The sequence below is a fragment of the Bos mutus genome, chromosome 17, assembly GCF_027580195.1.
Source record: "Bos mutus isolate GX-2022 chromosome 17, NWIPB_WYAK_1.1, whole genome shotgun sequence".
Taxonomy (NCBI): domain Eukaryota; kingdom Metazoa; phylum Chordata; class Mammalia; order Artiodactyla; family Bovidae; genus Bos; species Bos mutus.
Window position 1 is genome coordinate 54,381,368 of NC_091633.1, and position 18,855 is coordinate 54,400,222.

The 18,855-nt window shown below is 44.5% G+C and overlaps 1 protein-coding gene across 2 annotated transcripts in view; it reads right to left on the reverse strand.

Moving 5' to 3' along the window:
• Window positions 1-2,581: 2,581 nt before the first annotated feature.
• Window positions 2,582-18,855, reverse strand: part of SETD7 (SET domain containing 7, histone lysine methyltransferase) — a 57,277-nt gene continuing 41,003 nt past the window's right edge. For both annotated transcript variants that reach the window (XM_070386556.1, XM_070386557.1), the window contains exons 7-9: window positions 16,141-16,258; window positions 14,496-14,653; window positions 2,582-8,212 (exon numbers count right to left, since the gene is read on the reverse strand). In XM_070386556.1, the coding sequence (XP_070242657.1) occupies window positions 8,032-8,212; window positions 14,496-14,653; window positions 16,141-16,258 (457 nt within the window). In that variant the 3' untranslated portion in view covers window positions 2,582-8,031. The remainder of the gene's footprint in view (window positions 8,213-14,495; window positions 14,654-16,140; window positions 16,259-18,855) is intronic.

Genomic DNA, 18,855 nt, shown 5'->3' on the forward strand with positions numbered 1-18,855 from the left:
CCTAAACATTAAAACTGCCTTATAAGCTTGACCTACATGTATCTTTGTAGAACCTCTCCAACACCAGTCACTGGAAAATTCTGAGTTGATTAGATTAATTAGAAAATCCATTTGGGGATTTCCCTACTGGTCCAGTGGCTAAGAAAACATGCTCCTAATGCAGGCAGCGTGGGTTTGATTTCTGGTCAGAGAACTAGTTCCCACATTCAAGTAAAGATCCCATGTGCTGCAACTAAGACCAGGTGCAGCCAAATAATTAAAAAAAAAAAAAAAAAGCAAAGAAAACCCATTTATTTATTTGAAGAGACTAACCTCTTTTCTTTTCAGAAGAAAATAAGACAAAATCTATGTTGCAAAAGAGACAGACACTGTGGGTGGTCAGCCCAACCCTTATTTCTCTTTCCTTCCTTGCTGGGAGAATCTCAGCTTTGTTCAGGCCCTGCTATCCTTCCCCTCACAGCTATATGCTTCCCTCAGATACTAATGGTGCTCCCAGGGTCCTCCCATGGAGGACCAAGGTTTCCTCCGTGGTAGAGACCGTACAAGAGACTTACCTTTTCACCCACTGTATATTGCAAAATCTGGCTGTGATGTCTGGAACTGTGACAGCCACTTTGTGACTGTGGGGTGAACTGGCCCCTAAAGGCAAACCTGACCTGCTAAGAATTGCAAAGCAGAAAGATAGAAAGAAATTTTGTTAGAATTAACCAACTCCAGGGTCACTCAACACTTCTTGTTATGTGAAAGAGTAAATCTTAGTTGCTTCAGCTATATTGAGGCAGGTTTTTATGTTTCTTGAAGCTAGAAACATTCTGATATTTGCAAAAGGAAAAATTTGGGAGCAATGTAGATGGAGCCATTCATCCTTTTGTATGTATAGTGTAAGAAGTGAAGCTCTAAATAAAAAGTCATGGCTTTTGGTTTCACACCAATACGCCGCAGGGGAGTTTGCATCATCTTTTTATATGGAAGGCAACTGTTGCTTTCTAAAACACTTGGGGCAAAACTTTCTAGTTGAACAACCCCAACCCCCAATCTTCTGAATGACTATTATCTAATTCTAATTCTAGAGATGACCCCTGAAATCATTTCAAATTGAGTATGAATTATCAGCCTAAGTGATCTGGAACATTAAAGCCCAAAGGCAGATATTTTATAAGCAGTATATGTGGGGCGATTACTGAGCATAAAACAATTTGGTCTCGATCTTCCTCACAATCCCATATTCTACAACCCTTTAGCCCACTCCATCTTAACCCACAAAAAATTGCCTGATCCTTCACTTTTGAGAGTTTAGCTTCTTAGATTTATTCCAGTTTTATTCATTTTAATCTCATACTCCTCTTCCTCACAAGCAGGAAGAATACTGTGCGTTGGTGAGTGAAACTCTTAAGGATCCAGGGTATGGATGTGTCTTCATCCGAGTGGTAAAGCTGGTCCACGGCTGGTTTGGACTGAGTCATCTCACTTGCTTCAATGGAAGGAAGTGTGATAAGAGCTAGGAATGGGCAGCCAAGGGGGCTAAGAGAAAGCAGGCGTGCTCATGGATTGCTCTAGTTTGACACCCAGCTGACTCACAGCTTGGCCCAACTCCCTGGAATTCACTGCTTCGGGACCCTGGGCAGATGGTGCAGTCGATAGCGAAGTACTATTTTTATCCCCTTTGTCACTGGCTTTTGTGCTTTGGAAATGTTGTAGGGGAGAATTTGGGGAAGTTGATTGTGATTAGGCAAAAATAAGGGGTTCCAACTGAGTGAAATAAGTCAGAGAGAAGGAGAACTATTGTATGACATCCCTCATATGCAGAATCTGAAAAGATATGATACAAATTTACAATATGTTCCTTATTTACAAACAGGAACAGATTCACAGATGCAGAAAATGATTTATGGTTGTTTCGGGGGGTGGGCAGGGAGAACAGTTAGGGAGCCTGAGATGGACATGTATACACTACATTTAAAATGGACAACCAGCAAGGGCCTGTGGTATAGCACAGGGAACTCTGCTCAATGTTACGTGGCAGCCTGGATGGGAGGGGAGTTTTGATACTTGTATATGTATGGCTGAATCCCTTTGCTGGTCACATGAAATTATCACAACAACATTGTTAATTGGCTATACTCCAATTTAAAATAAAACTTTTTTTTTTTTTAAAGCAATAAGGGGCTCCTGGCTTCCTTGGCTCAAAGCTATCCTAAGATCACCAATATCTATCATGACATCTAACAACGTTCCTGTATCTTAACCATGAGTTTCCCATTCTTCTTACCTTTTCCCTGATTTTTCTCTTTTCCGTTCAATACTCTTAACATTTATGGAGTCGATCAGATATATTTGGCTGATGTTGCTAATTTTTCTGGATTCATGGGTGTATGTGGTATTATGCCAAATATACAGGATGCTTCTAATCTTTCCATAGCCCTCTCTCAGTTCTTACTATAATGCTTTGAAAATGGTAAAAGGTGAATACCATTTTGAAACTAGTTCAAATGTAAAGTTTGCATAGTAATTTAAATATATAGATAGACATGGCATGAGAAATGTTACTGCTTTTCTGCAACCAAAGGAAGACAATGACAGGTGATTGTATATTTTGTTTAATACTTGCATTGTTTCTATAGCGCAATTATAGCAATCTTTAAATTGACTTCTCATTACAAATATTTGTCAAGTTTTGTTTCAGAAACATTTTTCCTACTCTCTTGCACATGCACCCAGACACACTACAAAAAACTCATTCATAACACAGTAAGGGCGAACATTATTCATGTAAACATCTTTCATTAATTTCCCATAATTTAAAAAAACCATAGAATTATAGATATTGAATAAGGCTCATAGATTTAGTTCAAATTCCACAAAAGACCAATCAAAGATGCTCATTAACTGTGATGAGGTTAACTTTTGGTTGCAATAAATGCTGAAAGCATTCCCTTGGCTTCCAATCCTTAAACATACCTCACAACCTAATTGATTTGTTTCAGGATAAAAAGAGAACACAGAAAACGCAGGAGAAAAAACTCTTGAAGTAGGGAGCTCGGAACCATGAACCCAACTTTCTTCTATGATAAGCAGACACGACGTAGTCCCTGTAGCTTCCCAATGCATGAATCGAGATGAGTGACAGTCATCCAAAATGTAACCAAGTCGTATATTAAGATACATCAGTACATGTGTACATATTGCTAGTATACACAGTGAAAATCTGTCATCATATTTATCATTTCATTTCATCCAGGACCAAAGTGGAAAAAAACAAAACCCACTCAAGTTGACTATCATTATAAAGGAGTGTTCTAGTAAGAGTCAGGGCAGTTGGGAGGTATGTCCTAGGGAGGTGACTGGTCTTGATGTTAAAACGACTTCTAACAACGGTGTGTCAAGTCACAGACAGAGGAAGCAATGATCTGCGTTATCCAAGGATGTCTCTCTCTGGTGGAAAGTTCGGTGCTTGGGTGCATAGTTGCCCAGAGCTGAGACAGGAAGTGGACTGTGCTGAGAAATGGGCCCTGCCTTGCCAGCAGGACCCTCCTCCATCCTCTCTCGAGGTGAAGGCCCGGAGGCAGGGACTGCTGGCAAAACCGAAGAAGCCCCACCCGGGGGATCTGAACCCCAACTCCACTCAGGGCAGCCTCCCTGACGTGTGTGACTAGGCAGTAAGGGTGACGGTGGATGGCGGCCAGAAAACCCGTTCCAAGGTTCCCATGGCCACGTCTGGCTTCTGATTCTGCTGCCCTGCAAAGAAATTGTGCTCCAGATAACTGCACCGGTGTCTCTAATGCCTCTGAGTCACTCCCGGCCCCTGAAGGCCTGGAGTGATGTCACTGAAGGGTGGACACAACTCCACGAGCACCTAACTTCCACCAGGAAGCGGCTGAGGCACTGGGAAGCCTACAAGCTGTCTCCACGTCGGGGGCAACAACGCGGGGAAGTTGCCACGCGGCAGAGTTATTTGTAGGCTTTTGATTCTTTAAAAATCAAAATTGATCTGCATTATATCTCAATAGACTCAGAGAATTCTCACCAAAAATTTTTGCAATTTGTTTAAATAGCACTGGAATAATTCAACTTCATTTAAATATATTCATTCTACCATGAAAATAGTTCATACAAACATCTATTTACATACAAACACATTAAAATTTGTGAAAAGGGTTTCCATCCCTGTGGTTGTATGGCTTGAAATAGTTTTCATTGCTTTGAATATGTCTGCACACATTTGGCAAAATAAAACCTTAACAATTTAGTATTTTTTAAATAAAAATAGACACCGAAGTTCCAAATTCCTGAAAAAACAGAAAAAAAAAAAAAAAACTATCAAGGTACCTCAAGTAGATGTAAAAATTTCATATATTTTGTGAACCTTTGATCTGCGGCAAATAAACATTACCACTATCAGTCTTGCAACATAGTTTTGCTTGTTTTTCTAAAACAGAAGATGTCTGGATTCTAAATCACTACTCTTAAGACAGAAACTTGAGGCAACTGTTTTAAAACAAAGCACAACAGAAAAACGATACCTTCCTGGAAGATCTTAAATGCAGTTTGCAGTGAGTGATTTAGAATTTCATAGATTAAAGGAAAGTTACTAAAGTGCCACATACGACTCACGGAGAAGACAACCCTTGAACTCACTGTTCACAGTTACTGCAATTTTATGGTTACAACTAAATATCGTCAATGGTTACACTTGGCCTTCAGGCTGGCCTTTTTCAGGTTGTTGGTGATGAGGAAACTGTTTTTCAAGTGTGAAGAACCCCCAGAGGGCAGATAAGTTTAAAGACAGCCTCAGACAGGTTCAAAGGGCTCTTCAACAACAAATTTTCTTCTCAGTGTCTCAGGCAGACCAGGGATGAAGCAGGTTAAAATAAGAATAGGTACTGCAAAACTCAAGTCTTCCATGCCAGTTGCTTTTTAATCTCATCATTCCTTTTTCAGAAATTCAATCCTTACGTTTGTTTTTTTCTGAGTCCATTCAAATGCCCGTTTGGGGACATACTCCTACAGATTAGTTCCTATTCCTAACTCTAACACAAGATAATATTTTGTCATAGAAAAGCTGCTAAGGAAAAAGCTAGTCATGCAGGGGTTGGACTGAGATGGCTCTGATTGAATCTCCTGGGGACCATGGCATCACATACCCATCTCAGCACTGGCCTTTTCTGGGGAGCCAGAAAGTTACTCCTGTATCCCCACTACACGGATTCTTCCACACTTCTGTGCCGTTGCTCATGAAACTACCTGCTTCCTGACACAGCTCCTTCCACAGCGGATATCAAGACTCAGTAGAAAAATACATCCCTCAGCTTTGGCTCAAACAGGGAAAAAACACCCTTATTCCCTCAGCAGTTCATTCCTCAGGGGACCCCGACCCCCTTGGCGGTTTTGTCTACCTACAGAACACAGTGAATCTTAAGGCGCCCTCTAACCCCACCCTGTGATGAAGTCTTACATTTAGGAGTGTCAGGAGGGCAGGGGATAGGACGAGCGGTAGATTCAGACATGGATGCAGAGTGATGGAGAGAGGTACTCCCAGAGGGAAAGACAGACAGGGCCCCAGGGGAGCACACAGAGGGAGTGGGAGCGGGGGATCAGCTGGTGGGAGGGGGGGATCAGCTGGTGGGAGGCGGGATCAGCTGGTAGGTTGCTATGTAGGCACACTGGGGCATTCTCACAGATGACAGAGAGAGAGAAGAAAGCGGAGGGCATGAGAAAGAAGAGCCCGGAGATGCAGAGAGGCTCGGGTTGCAGGCACTGCCTCCTCTGATGTGTCTGACTGTCACAGACACACTGCCGGGCTCTGAACTCAAAGTGTTGTCATTCACGATGTCATCTGAAAAATGGATTTGTGCTGGTTAATCACTACTATTTAATTCACTTCGATCGCTTTTATCAAAAGAAAAGAGAAATTCCATTTGAACGGGGTAGCCCATTGGTATAGAAATGACACCCCAGGGCAGCCTGAAGTCCTTGCTGTGGGGTTCTGTGCCAGTCTTCCCCCTGACCTCACTCCCAACGCCACCGACCAGGGTTAGTTCAAGCCATCTTTCTCTGGAGACAGTCACTCACTTTGGGACACGTTTGAAGGAAAGCACCTGTCGGAATACAAGTCCCAAGACTCCGTCGTCTGTCACAGTTCACTGAACGGTCTCTTTCTACAGAATAGAAGCGATCCTATCCTGGTGCCTTTTAATCTGAAAACTTCTCAGTTCCCTTCCTGGAAGATCTTTCTGGCAGCCCTCAGAACTTCTCACAAGCGAACCAGCAGCATATCTCCCTGAAACCAAGGCCACTTAGCCGCTCTGCCGGGGGGACACAGGGGCTCTGGGAAAGTCTAACCAAGGGAAAGGCTGAATCCTGTGCCTGGAGCCAATTGCCAGAACTGAAAGCTGTGAGCAGCCCTGGATCAAGCACTTCTGTGAAGTTCTTCCCACAGCACGTGTAACTGACACAAAATAGCCAACTTCCCCCTGCCTGTTTCTTTTCTCCTTTCTGAGCCTCCCCTAGTTACAGGAGCTACAGTGTGGAAGGCTTCAGCTTTCAAGACCAGACTGACTTGGTGACAGGTGCTCTGCTGACAGCTGCGACTTGGAACAAATGTTAATCTCTAGATGCCCAGCTCCAAGCGAGGCATCTAGGGAAGGCGTAGCTGTGGCATGTGGCAAGGGCACTTGCCATGACCCCCAAACTCTCAGAATTCATTCAGAGCAATCCCAGTTAAATTACATACCTAATTAGCTAAACTAAAAAACAGGGGGGTTTCTCTTTATTTCTGCAGTTGTGATTACACATGGCTAGCAAAATGACTGAAATGCTATCGATACGGTTGCTTTTAAACTATACAGGTGTTAATCTTAATTCACAAGGCTTTGAAGCAGGTAAATGATTTGAAATTACAATGATGAAGAGTTAGTTTTAGCAGTTAAGGTTTGATTTGTACCTAGTGATCAGTACATCTCTCTTAATAGTAGCGATTTAAAAAGAAACAAAACAAAGGACTTTCAAATTCTGGATTAGAATTCAAGTTTGCTATTTGACTTTTGAATTCAATGTACTGCGCCACAAGCCAGACTGCTCTATGTTATGTACATTTAATGTGTATCTAAGGAGAAAAAAAATGACTAGCACTATTGAAGATACTGCAAAATTGCCACAGTTACTGCTTAGAAATACTAATTTCCCTCTCTTCTTTCTTAAAGTATATATTACAACTCTTCCATAACTTAATGCAAACAAAGTAAATTCATCTCTTCTCACATCTTAAAGCAAAGATATCTTTGTTTACATGCGAGAATAATAATTCTATAATAATAGCCTGGCACTAGGAGCCAGGTCTTTATATTAGGACATAATAATGAAACAATGACAGATCGATAGAAAGAGCCAGAGAGACCTACACGCTGGCGAGGACACGAAATCTGTTTGGAAGTTTTCTCTTGTGAAAGATACCTAAGAGAGAGAAGAGGACTAAGGGGTGAACTGACTCAAAAAGTGGGGTTCTGTTCGCTAGGGGGCAAAAAACAAAGCCATTCTATTGCAAGAGACAGATCAAAGGTTAAAAGGCAAATTATACTACATTTACAGAATAAAAATGTAGTAATTCTCCCCTTCGTATGGCGCATATGCAAGTGTGACACCACAATTTGCATTGGCCATAGAAATAAATCTCATGGAAAAACCACTGACTAAAAATGACTGAAAAACCCCCTTATTTTCCCTTTTTTCAGTCTAATCATTTGGCATCTCTAAAGCGGTACAGATTTAGACTTGAACCACCCAAGAACATCATGCTGTCTTCTGTCAAGTGCTCGACAGTACCTCTCAGGAGGGCGTTGTTGCGAGGCTAGCTAATTTTAAATCTGGTATGAGTAATACAGTCAGACCTAGTTAGTATTCGAGAAAGTCGTAGCGAACGCAGAGAGGGTGTGATGTCACAGCATGAGCAGTCCCTGGTTGTCCCGTTGTCAGATAAACGTAGTGCATAGATCCAAGTTTCTATTCCAGGTCCCCTGAAGCCCGGAGCCAGGCCTTTCACTTCTGCTGGGTGGCCTGGAAGGCCTTCAGCTCCACCTGGTACCACTCGGGGGCTTCTGGCCCGCTCTTCCCTGGGGGGCTGTGGTCGTAGCCATAGGCAACGGTGAGTTCCTCGTTGGCCTCCACGGCTCGGAGGGTGCGGATGCATTTGATGGGCCCGAACCGGGGGTGGACAAACCTAGACATCAAGAGGCACACAGTCATTCCCAGGTGGACCAGAAGGTCAGATGCAAAGGCTAGAAGGGCTGAGACAGGGATCACCCACATGCTGTGGCCTAGACACCAGGGGCAGGTCCTCAGGGTGACGGTCACAGAGGAGCCAGCATCAGTGTTCCCTGGGAGCCTGGTGCTCACGGTGACACTTAGGCTACCCCACCCAGACGTGGCAGTAGAGTCTGCATTTGAACACCACTTCCCCTCCCCCAGGGGACTCATGTGTACACGCTCAGTCGCTCAGTCATGTCTGACTCTCTGTGGCCCCATGAACCATAGCCCGCCAGTGTCCTCTGTCCTTGGGCTTCTCCAGGCAAGAATACTGGAGTGGGTTGACATTTCTTCCTCCAGGGGATCTTCCTGATCCAGGGATCGAACCCTCATCTCCTGCCTCCTGCACTGCAGGCAGATTCTTTACCACTGCATTGCGGCTTAAAAAGCATGGCCCTGGGACTTCCCTGGTGGTCCAGTTGTTAAGACTCTCTGCTTCCAATGCAAGAGGCTGGACTGGACCCCTGGTTCCAGCTAAGAGCCCACCTGCCATTTGGGATGGCCAAAATAAGTAAGTAAGTAAATAAAAAGTATGGCCCTATCTTTCTTTTTGAGCATATTTGGCCCTCTGTATTTATAAATCAATAGCCAGATCTACCCCAAAAATCTGTCTTTAATGAGAAATCAGATTCAGTGTAGTCTGTCAGCATTTCAGCTCATCCGGCCTGTAGCATCAGATTACCTGACTGTGTCTCAGGGCAAGGGCACTTCTGGAGTTTTAAGAGAGAGCCCTGTGGATTTTCAAAAGCAAAAAATGCTGTATTCCATCCTGTACTTCTTGAGGAAGTGTTATTTTCTAGTTTTGAAAGTAAATGAAGATTTCTTTGCAAGAGGGAAGCCCTGCCACCCTGCTTCTTTCAGATTTCCCGCTGACCCACGCTGTGAAGGGAGAGGCTGGGCTCATGCTAGGATTGTGCTCATCTACTGAAGGCTCCCAGCCCGGCTCACCTGCACAGCTCCCTGCAGGAGAGCAGGGGCTAAATAAGTATTAATAGATTTGTCTCCTCTAACAAGGGATTCCCAAGTGGTGCTAGTGGTAAAGAACCTGCCTGCCAATGCAGGAGATGTAAGAGACCTGGGTTTGATTCCTGTGTTGGGAAGATCCCCTGGAGGAGGGCATGGCAGTCCAGTCCAGTATTCTTGCCTGGAGAATCCCATGGACAGACGAGCCTGGAGGGCTGCACATACGTGGAAGGCATGGCCAGAGAAAATCTTATATTTTTGTATGCATATGATTGAATCTGTCTGGTTCATTTACATTTTGAACAAAGGGCACTGAAACATTACAGAAGGTCCTAGATCCTAAGTTAGACGGCACATGGTGCGTGATGGCAAGCACTTGGGGGAAGAGGTGTGTCTGCGGCGTACAGACATACTTTGTGTGGGATGAAGAGGAACAGCCGCATCCTCACGTCAAGGGGCCTCAGTGTCTGCCCGTCCTGGGTGTCCTGCGCCCTGGCAAGCACACTTAATTTGGGGTTGAAGACTCTGGTGTGAGTCCTGGTTCCGCACGTTGTTACTGCCTCCTTCTGGAAACTCACCTGTGCAGCTCTGAATCTCACTTTCCTCCTCTGCAATCATGAGACTAGTGATTTTTATCCTCCAAGAGTTCCTGCGGTGACAAAGTGCTGTGCTGTGCTCAGTCACTTCAGTCATAGCTGTCTCTTTTCGACCCTATGTAACCCGCCAGGCTCCTCTGTCCATGGGATTCTCCAGGCAAGAACACTGGAGTGGGTTGCCATTTCCTTCTCCAGGGGATCTTCCTGACCCAGGGATTGAGCCTGCATCTCTTGTGTTTCTTGCACTGGCAGGCAGGTAGGTTCCTTACCACCACCGTGTCCCTGGGACAACTGAAGACTCTCATCAGTGACTAAGCATGTAAGCAAGCCTGTGGATGTGTGAGATTGTGCACATGCACAGAATTCTCAAATGCGCTCTGGCACAAAAGATATTCCTGGACCAGGGATTTGGGAATTACTTATGAAAATCACAACTCGTGGTCTCTAAAATATTTCACTAAAAAACAATACTCCTTACAGTAGAATATTACTCAGCCATAAAAAAGGAAGAAATATTGCCATTTGCAGCATGTAGACAGACCTAGAGATTATCATACTAAGTGAAGTAAGTCAGACAAAGATAAATATCATATGATATCGCTTATACATAGAATTGAAAAAAATGATACAAATGAACTTAATTTACAAAACACAGACTCACAGACATAAGAAAAACAAACTTATGGCCGCCAAAGGGAAAGGTGGGGAGGGAGGAGGGATAAATTAGGAGTATGGGATTAGTATTAATAGATACACAATACTATGTAGAAAATAAACAATAAGAACCTACTGTACACTACAGGGAACTATATTTAATATCTTATAACAACCTACAAAAGAAAAGCATCTGAAAAAGAAGATATATATATATATATATCTGAATCATTTTGTTGTACATCTGAATCTAACACAATATTATAAATCAGATACTTCAAAAAAAAAATCTTGAAATGGAGCTCTAGTTAACCTTGTGGTACACCACAAAAAACAAAAAAAAAAATCCCACAAGAAGCCTAAGATTTCTCTTATTATCCTCTTGCATTTTCATTTTCCTACTCATTTTCATTATTTTCAGAGGAGAAAATAGACAGACTGAAAAGAAAGAACTCAGTCTCAGGTGCCGATTCTTCAAGGCAGCCCTAAAGCACAGAGGTTTAGAGCACTTCACTTTGACAAGAGCCCTGTGTTTCCTGTCCCTGATCTAGGATACTGGTAATAATCACCAGTAATACTGGTGGCCCCACGAAGTTACTGGGAAGATTGAATGACATCGTGCACAGAAGCCTGTACCACAGTACTGGCCTGGAGAAAGCGCTCAGGAAACACTGGGCAAGATCAGCCCTCAGACCACACCTCTGAGCACGCAGTTCGGCTCCTTGTTGATGAGTAGCCTATATCTATAGCAAAGGAAGCAGTTCCTGTCTGTCATTTGGCACACTGTACTGGACTACAGTTAAAACAGCTTGCAGACGTTGTTGTTCTGTGTTAAAGTGTGCATAACAGTACCAATGATTTTAGAAACAAATGAATCCCATGGAATGGTATCTGAATGTTCTATCTGATTATTATTCAGATAGTCTCTCCTGGGGCTTCTCTGGTGCTTGTGGTAAAGAACCCACCTGCTAAGGCAGGAGACATAAGAGATGTGGGTTTGATCCCTGGGTCAGATCCCCTGCAGGAGGGCATGGCAACCCACTCCAGTGTTCTTGCCTGGAGAAGCCCATGGACAGAGGAGCCTGGCGGGCTATAGTCCATAGGGTCGCAGAGTTGGACACACCTGAAGTGACTTGGCACAGTCTCTCCATGACCCCAAGTAATTAATCATTCACACTGGGCTTGAAAAAAAAATTTCTGAGGAGGGACTTGATTTTGCACAAATGGTTTCTTCTCTTTTCCCCTGTGCTCTCTTACTTTTGATGAGAAAAATCATATCCTTGCCATTAAATCACAAAACTCATTCGTTTTAAGGGGCAGCCTAAGTAGCATTTATCGGAGAAGGCAATGGCAACCCACTCCAGTACTCTTGCCTGGAAAATCCCATGGACGGAGGAGCCTGGTGCGCTGAAGTCCATGGGGTTGTGAAGAATCGGACACGACTGAGTGACTTCACTTTCACTTTTCACTTTCATGCATTGGAGAAGGAAATGGCAACACACTCCAGTATTCTTGCCTGGAGAATCCCAGAGACTGGGGAGCCTGGTGGGCTGCCATCTATGGGGTCCCACAGACTCGGACATGACTGAAGCGACTTAGCAGCAGCAAGTAGCATTTATAATCCTTTGTTACCATGGGTTTAAATGGTTGTTGTTCAGCTGTGTGCAGCCTGGAACGATGCTTTGGCCTAATTTACATTGGCCACAAAAGCCTTGGAGTTAATAACAGTGTCAGTTTCATTTCACATGACACATGTCCTCTGCCATTTCTGCTCGCCCTTTAAACAGAAGTTGTAGCTTCAGTACTTGGTACTGGCTGCCAAGGAGAACAAGCGACTGCCAGAACAATTTTAAAGCCATCTCAGGGATGCAAGAAGGGACACGCGAATCCTGGCACTTCTCCTACAGATTAAACGCACACGATCTGATCCCGCTTATGTTCACAAGCAAGAGAACCAAGCAACAGCAAACTACAGCTGAGCAGAAAAGACTGCACCCGGCTCCTGGCTGCTAGGAGGAACTGTCATCCTCAGGCTGAGCTAAGGACAGCAGTGACATGGAATCTCAGCTATCCCTTTAAGGAACAGTCAGAGATGCTTGACTTTGGGAAGACAGTTTGGGAGTGCATGAAAACTACTATGATAGTGTAGGACTACTATGTGGAAGAGAGATTGACGTTGTACACAAGAAGAAAAGGGATAATTAGGGCCAAGGGCTGGAGAGTACAGGGAAACCTACTGGGGCTCAATAGAAAGAACTTTCTAGTCACCAGAGCCCAACAGCTAACTCCATAATATGTATTTGTTTGTCCAGACAGCTGCCTTTGTGGATAATGGTAAGGTTCTCATCCATGGATGTTTCCAAGAGGTTCAGTGTGCCATTGGAAGGGGAGGCTCAAACTGAAAGGGATTATTTGATTTTTTAAAACTAATGACTGTGCTGCTGCTGCTAAGTCGCTTCAGTTGTGTCCGACTCTGTGCGACCCCATAGACGGCAGCCCACCAGTCTCCCCCGTCCCTGGGATTCTCCAGGCAAGAACACTGGAGTGGGTTGCCATTTCCTTCTCCAATGCATGAAAGTGAAAAGGGAAAGTGAAGTCGCTCAGCTGTGTCTGACTCCCAGCAACCCCATGGACTGTAGCCCACCAGGCTCCTCCGTCCATGGGATTTTCCAGGCAAGAGTACTGGAGTGGGGTGCCACTGTCCTCTCCCAATGACTGGTGAGATGTAATTCAGGCTTCATAAAATGCACCCATTTAATGTGTACAATTCAGTGGTTTTCAGTTGTGCAACCACAGCCACTAACTTTGGAAGCCTCAAAAGGAACTTCCCACAACCTAAATATCTATCAACAGAGGGATGAATAAAGAAGATGCGGTACATATATACAATGGGCTGTTGAAAAAGAATAAGGTCATTTGTAGCAACATGGGTGGCCTAGAGATTGTCATAGTGAGTGAAGTAAGTCAGAGGAAGAGGAATATAATATGATATCACGTACACATGAAATCTAAACAGGTGATACAAACGAAAACTTATTTACAAAACAGAAATGGACTCCCAGACTTAGAGAATGAACTTACGGTTACCAGAGGGGAAAGGTGAGGGGAAGGGATAGTTAGGGAGGTGGAGATGGCCATGTACACACTGCTGTATTTTAAATGGATAACCAACAAGGACCTGCTGTATAGCACATGGAACTCTGCTCAAGGTTATGTGGCAGCCTGGATGGAGGGGACTTTGGGGGAGAATGGATACATGTGTATGTATGGCTGAGTCCCTTTGCTGCCCAATTGAAACTACCGCAACCTGTTCATCAGCGATACTCCAATATAAAATTATAAAAAGGAACTCCCACGCTCATTAGCCATCAACTTTCGCTCCCCCAAGCCCGGCCCCCAGCTCTAGGCAAGCACTGATGGGCATTCTGTGTCTGGGGCGATAGAGGACTGTTCATAGAAATGGAATCACACACCACACGGTCTTTAGTGACTGGCTCCTTGCGTGTTTTCACAGGCTCATCCGTGTTGTTGCCTGTGTCAGCATTTCGTTCCTCTTGGCTGTCAAATGATAGGGACTCTGACTTTATAGGTTGGTTTTTTTCTAATACCCAGACCTCACGCCCTAGGTGTAGGATTTTACAGTCCTCCTTCCTTTCACATCATAAAAGGATTCCCTAATCTCTGCAGTGCAGTTTCAATTTGTACTATTACTTCCAATGACACTAGCCTTAATTTTCCAGAATGAGAGTGCTGAAGAACAGAAAAAGCCACAATAAAACAGCAACCACAAAGCATAGTATTTCCACAGCATGTCTACTCTTTGAAGCCCTTTTCTGAGTTTCAAGTAATAAGCATGAGTAGTCCCCTGGCAGAGGACCCTCTGATATTCTAAGGGAGCCACCTTCCTGGGGGCAGGATATGCCTCTGAGGTGCCCTCTTCATTCCCGGGGCCCCGCGGCTCTGGCAGCTTGGTGTCCTACTCACATGTCATAGACACAGTTTGGAGTGAAGGAGTGATTTGCCTTGTGTCCCAAGGAGGCACAGTACTTGGATACATGGTTGTAGGGCTCAGGCACGTCAATGACCGTTTCCTCGTCAAGGGAGAGGGTGTTCCCATTGAGAGCCCAGTCCCTGCTGTCAACCTGCAGAAAACAAGAAAGTGAGTGTTGGAAATGAGCTTCCTCCCAGGAACTCAAAGGACACTGAAGATATTAACTCATTTATCCCTAACCTCATGGTTTGAGTGTCACATATACGGCAAAAGCCTAAGGCAGCGGTCCCCAACCTTTCTGGCAATGGGGACCAGTTTTGTGGAAGACAATCCTTCCATGGGTCACAGTGGGGGATGGTTTCAGGATGATTCAAGTGTATTGTGCACTTTATTTCTGTCATTGTTACATCAGCTCCACCGCAGATCATCAGGCAATAGACCCTGGAAGTTGGGGACTCCTGGCCTAAGGCATCCCTTGCACTTTGATGGTGCATACTCCACACACTGATGGTGGGAAGGGCATACATGAGCAGTGCAGGGCAGCTCAACTTACTATTTATTTTTCAAGTAATTTAATTGATTGATTGATTGATTGATTGATTTTTGGCTGTGCTGGGTCTTTGTTGCTGCATGGGCTTTTCTCTAGCTGCAGTGAGCAGGGGCTACTCTCCAGCTGTGGTGTGCAGGCTTCTCGTTGCGGTGGCTCCTCTTTTTGCTGAGCATAGGCTCTAAGGCAAGCGGACTTCAGCAGGTAGGCATATGGGCTCAGTAGTTGCGGCTCCTGCACTCTGGAGCACAGGCTCAGTGGTCGTGGCACCCAGGCTTAGTTATTCTGTGGCAAGTGGGATCTTCCCAGATCAGGGATAAAACTTATGTCTCCTGCATTGGCAGGTGGGTTCTTTACCCCTGAGCCACCAGAAAGTGAAAAGTGAAAGTGTTAGTTTCTCAGTTGTGTCTGACTCTTTGTGACTCCATGGACTGTAGCCCACCAGGCTCCTCTGTCCATGTGAATTTCCCAGGCCAGAATGCTGGAATGGGTTGCCAATCCCTTCTCCAGGGGATCTTCCCCACCCAGGGATCAAACCTGGATCTCCTGCATTGCAGGCAGATTCTTTACCATCTGAGCTACAGGGAAGCCCACGAGCCATCAGAGAAGCCTTCAACTTACTAATTAACTTTCCCCTACCTTATATAAAAAAAGAATTTGAAAGGTGTTTAGGCCATGGGGGCAGGTAGAGCCCTTATGAATAAGACCAGAGTTCTTATAAGAGACCCCTGAGACTCCCTCATCCCTCCTGCATTGTGTAGTTACAGCAAAAAAAGGGACATGAGTGAAGCAGGAAGCAGGCTCTCACCAGACACTGAATCTGTTGGCACCTTGATCTTTGACTTCCTGGCTTCTAGAACTGTGAGAAAGAAGTTTCTGTTGTTCATAAGCTATCTAATCTATATCTTTACTATAGCAGTCTGAGGTTGGCTGTAGAACGATATCTGAGCAATTCTGTAAAAAAGCCTAGTCTTTTGTTTCTTTATATTCTTAGTGAGCATTAAAGTAAAAGGACCAATGAGAAAATCAAGGGTGTCTGAAACAAAGCCCTTTCACCAATCAAACTGAGTTCCCACTTCTGCCCCACTCACCTCTTGATGTGTAATTCGGACTCCGTTGTAAAAAGACATAACAGTGTCGGGTCCCGCAGCTACCTTTGAAAACAGCCCTTCTCCAGCACTGGAAATGAGAGATTCAGCAACATAAACCCTAAAAAGAAAAAAAAAGGCAAATGCTTTGTTTTAGTTTGATATATCATCCCTTACTAACCACCCAAATACCGTCATGGCTACAGAATCCAAAATGTGAGTTCACAGTAATCCAATGACGAAGAAAGAAAAAGTGAAATACAGATTTTGGTCTTGAAAACTGGAGAACGGTGTATACTTACGATTCTCACTGCTCTCTAATAAAGAGACTATTGGTATATATTCACAAAGTAACTCAGTGCTTGATATGAGGTTTTTAAAAATTTGTATGTTTTAATTAATGACAATTTCCACTGTCTTCTTGGACTAGGCAAACACTTCCCAAAGCTAATTAAAGCTATACCCAAGGTTCTCAACCCTGAGATGAATCTTCTACATAAAAGAGTGACAAATAATTAATAAAAGATACTCAATAAGTACTTCCCAACAAAGGAGTTTATAACAAATTAGCTAACTCTGGCCCAAGGATCAAATCTGGTTGTTGTCTGTTTTTGTAAATAAAGTTTTATTGGGACACACCCACACCTATTTGTTCAGTATTATCTAATGACTGCTTTGGGGTTACAAAGGCTGACTTGAGTAGCTGCTGTAGAAACTCACAAAGCCTAAAATATTGACCACGTGGTCCTTTACAGAACAAGTTTGCCAAGTGCTGGTTTTAAGAAGATAGAACTCATGATTATAGAACAAGATTTATTAAGAGAGTGAGGGCGTGCACGTTAAGTCGCTCAGTTGTGTCTGACTCTTCATGACCCCAAGGACTGTAGCCTGCCAGGCTTCCCTGTCCACAGGATTTCCCAGGTAAGAATAGTGGACTGGGTTGCCATTTCCTTCTCTAGGGGATCTTCCCGATCCAGGAATCGAACTCACATCTCCTATGGCTCCTGCACTGGCAGGCAGATTCTCTACCCCTGTACTACCTGAAGTGAAGTGAAGAGGCTCAGTCGTGTCCAACTCTTTGCGACCCCATGGACTGTAGCCTACAGGCTCCTCTTTGCGACCCCATGGACTGTAGCCTACAGGCTCCTCTTTGCGACCCCATGGACTGTAGCCTACAGGCTCCTCCGTCCATGGGATTTTCCAAGCAAGAATACTGGAGTGGGTTGCCATTTCCTTCTCCAGGAGATCTTCCCAACCCAAGGATTGAACCTGGGTCTCCCGCATTGTAGGCAGATGCTTTAACCATCTGAGCCACCAGGGAAGTCCCTATTAGGAGAGTACATGCCCCAATCACATAATTTCAGTTATTCCAGCCCCTGTGGTGGATAAAAAGTCTGGTGGAAATGGTCATTTGGGATTTCTGTTATGTAGATCTTCTGCTTATTTGATGGGCTGGAAGGCTGAATTACTGCTTCCACCTCCTGACTCTCTCCCTGGGACAGAGTCATTCTGATTCTTGGTCATGTGACTGCCCTTCAGCTTGCATGGAGGATAACGTCCCTGCCCAACTGACTTGGTCCTGGCTGTGTGATCTGCTTTGCCACTAGGCAGAAGTGACTGCACAGCTAGGTTTCGGGTGTTAAGAAGCATGGCAAGTTTCTTTCAGCTTCCTTGAACTTCTATTCATCTCCACAAGGAGAATATGCCCCAGGGGGCTGTTGTTTGCTTAGCCTGAGTCTTGGAATGAAGGCATGTGAGACAGACCGGAACCCAACTTGAAACCTGGAGCACAGCCTAGTCCAGCTGGGCCGAGTGGAACCCAGTTGAAAGTGGCTGAGCCTCAGCCAATCTACAGACGTATGAGTGCAAAAGAAAATATTTGCTTTCATAAATCGCTGGTAGTCTGAGGCTACTGTTATGTGGCATTATCACAATGACAGTAACAAAAAAAAAGACAGATACATATGGTTAGGGGACTGTTGTGTTTGCGGGGCTAACAAAGACCAAATTTTTCTCTCTGCAAACAGGCCAAAGCCTCATCTCAAGAAAGGGGCCATTCGTTCATTGTGACATTGTAGTGTCAGCCCTGTCGGTTAAACCAGGGAAGAGGCCTTTTCTCAGATGCAGACAGAAAAGAAATGGAAGCCATGATTATAGAGTGAGGCCAAGAGAAAGTCAACTGCAGATGGCACTCTTACCCACAAACAGGCCAGTCGCTGGGGGATACGAACCCCAGTCAAGAGACCAGAGAAAGCCATTCCAGGAATCCAGAGCTAGAGTTTAGATAGCATGTCAAATGGAATGGGGCTTGACACTCTGGGATGGAGCTTATAGAATCAGGAAACTGTAATTTGTAAGCTGGAATGTTTTTATGCTTCTTACATTTTATTTACTTCTGTCTTCCCTTAGTGAATAAAGAAATTATCTTGTGCTCCAGACCCTCTCAGCTGGGCTAAGTAAAGCAGCAGACATCTGGTCCTGCCTCGACTAGAGGTTTCAAGAGTGTGAAATGCTCCCAAGGGGCTAATAGAGGCTGCCAGGACAAGAGCCCCAAGAAAGCGGACACCTGGGCAGGGCATAACGGGCTGCTGGACCCAACTGCTGTCCCTTTGTAGAAGCTTCACTCTGGGACCGACACACAGGCTATTCTGTGCTTTATGGGCGGAGAAACTCTCTTACAGGGACAGATGTATGACCATAAAAACGCTCTTTCTCAGA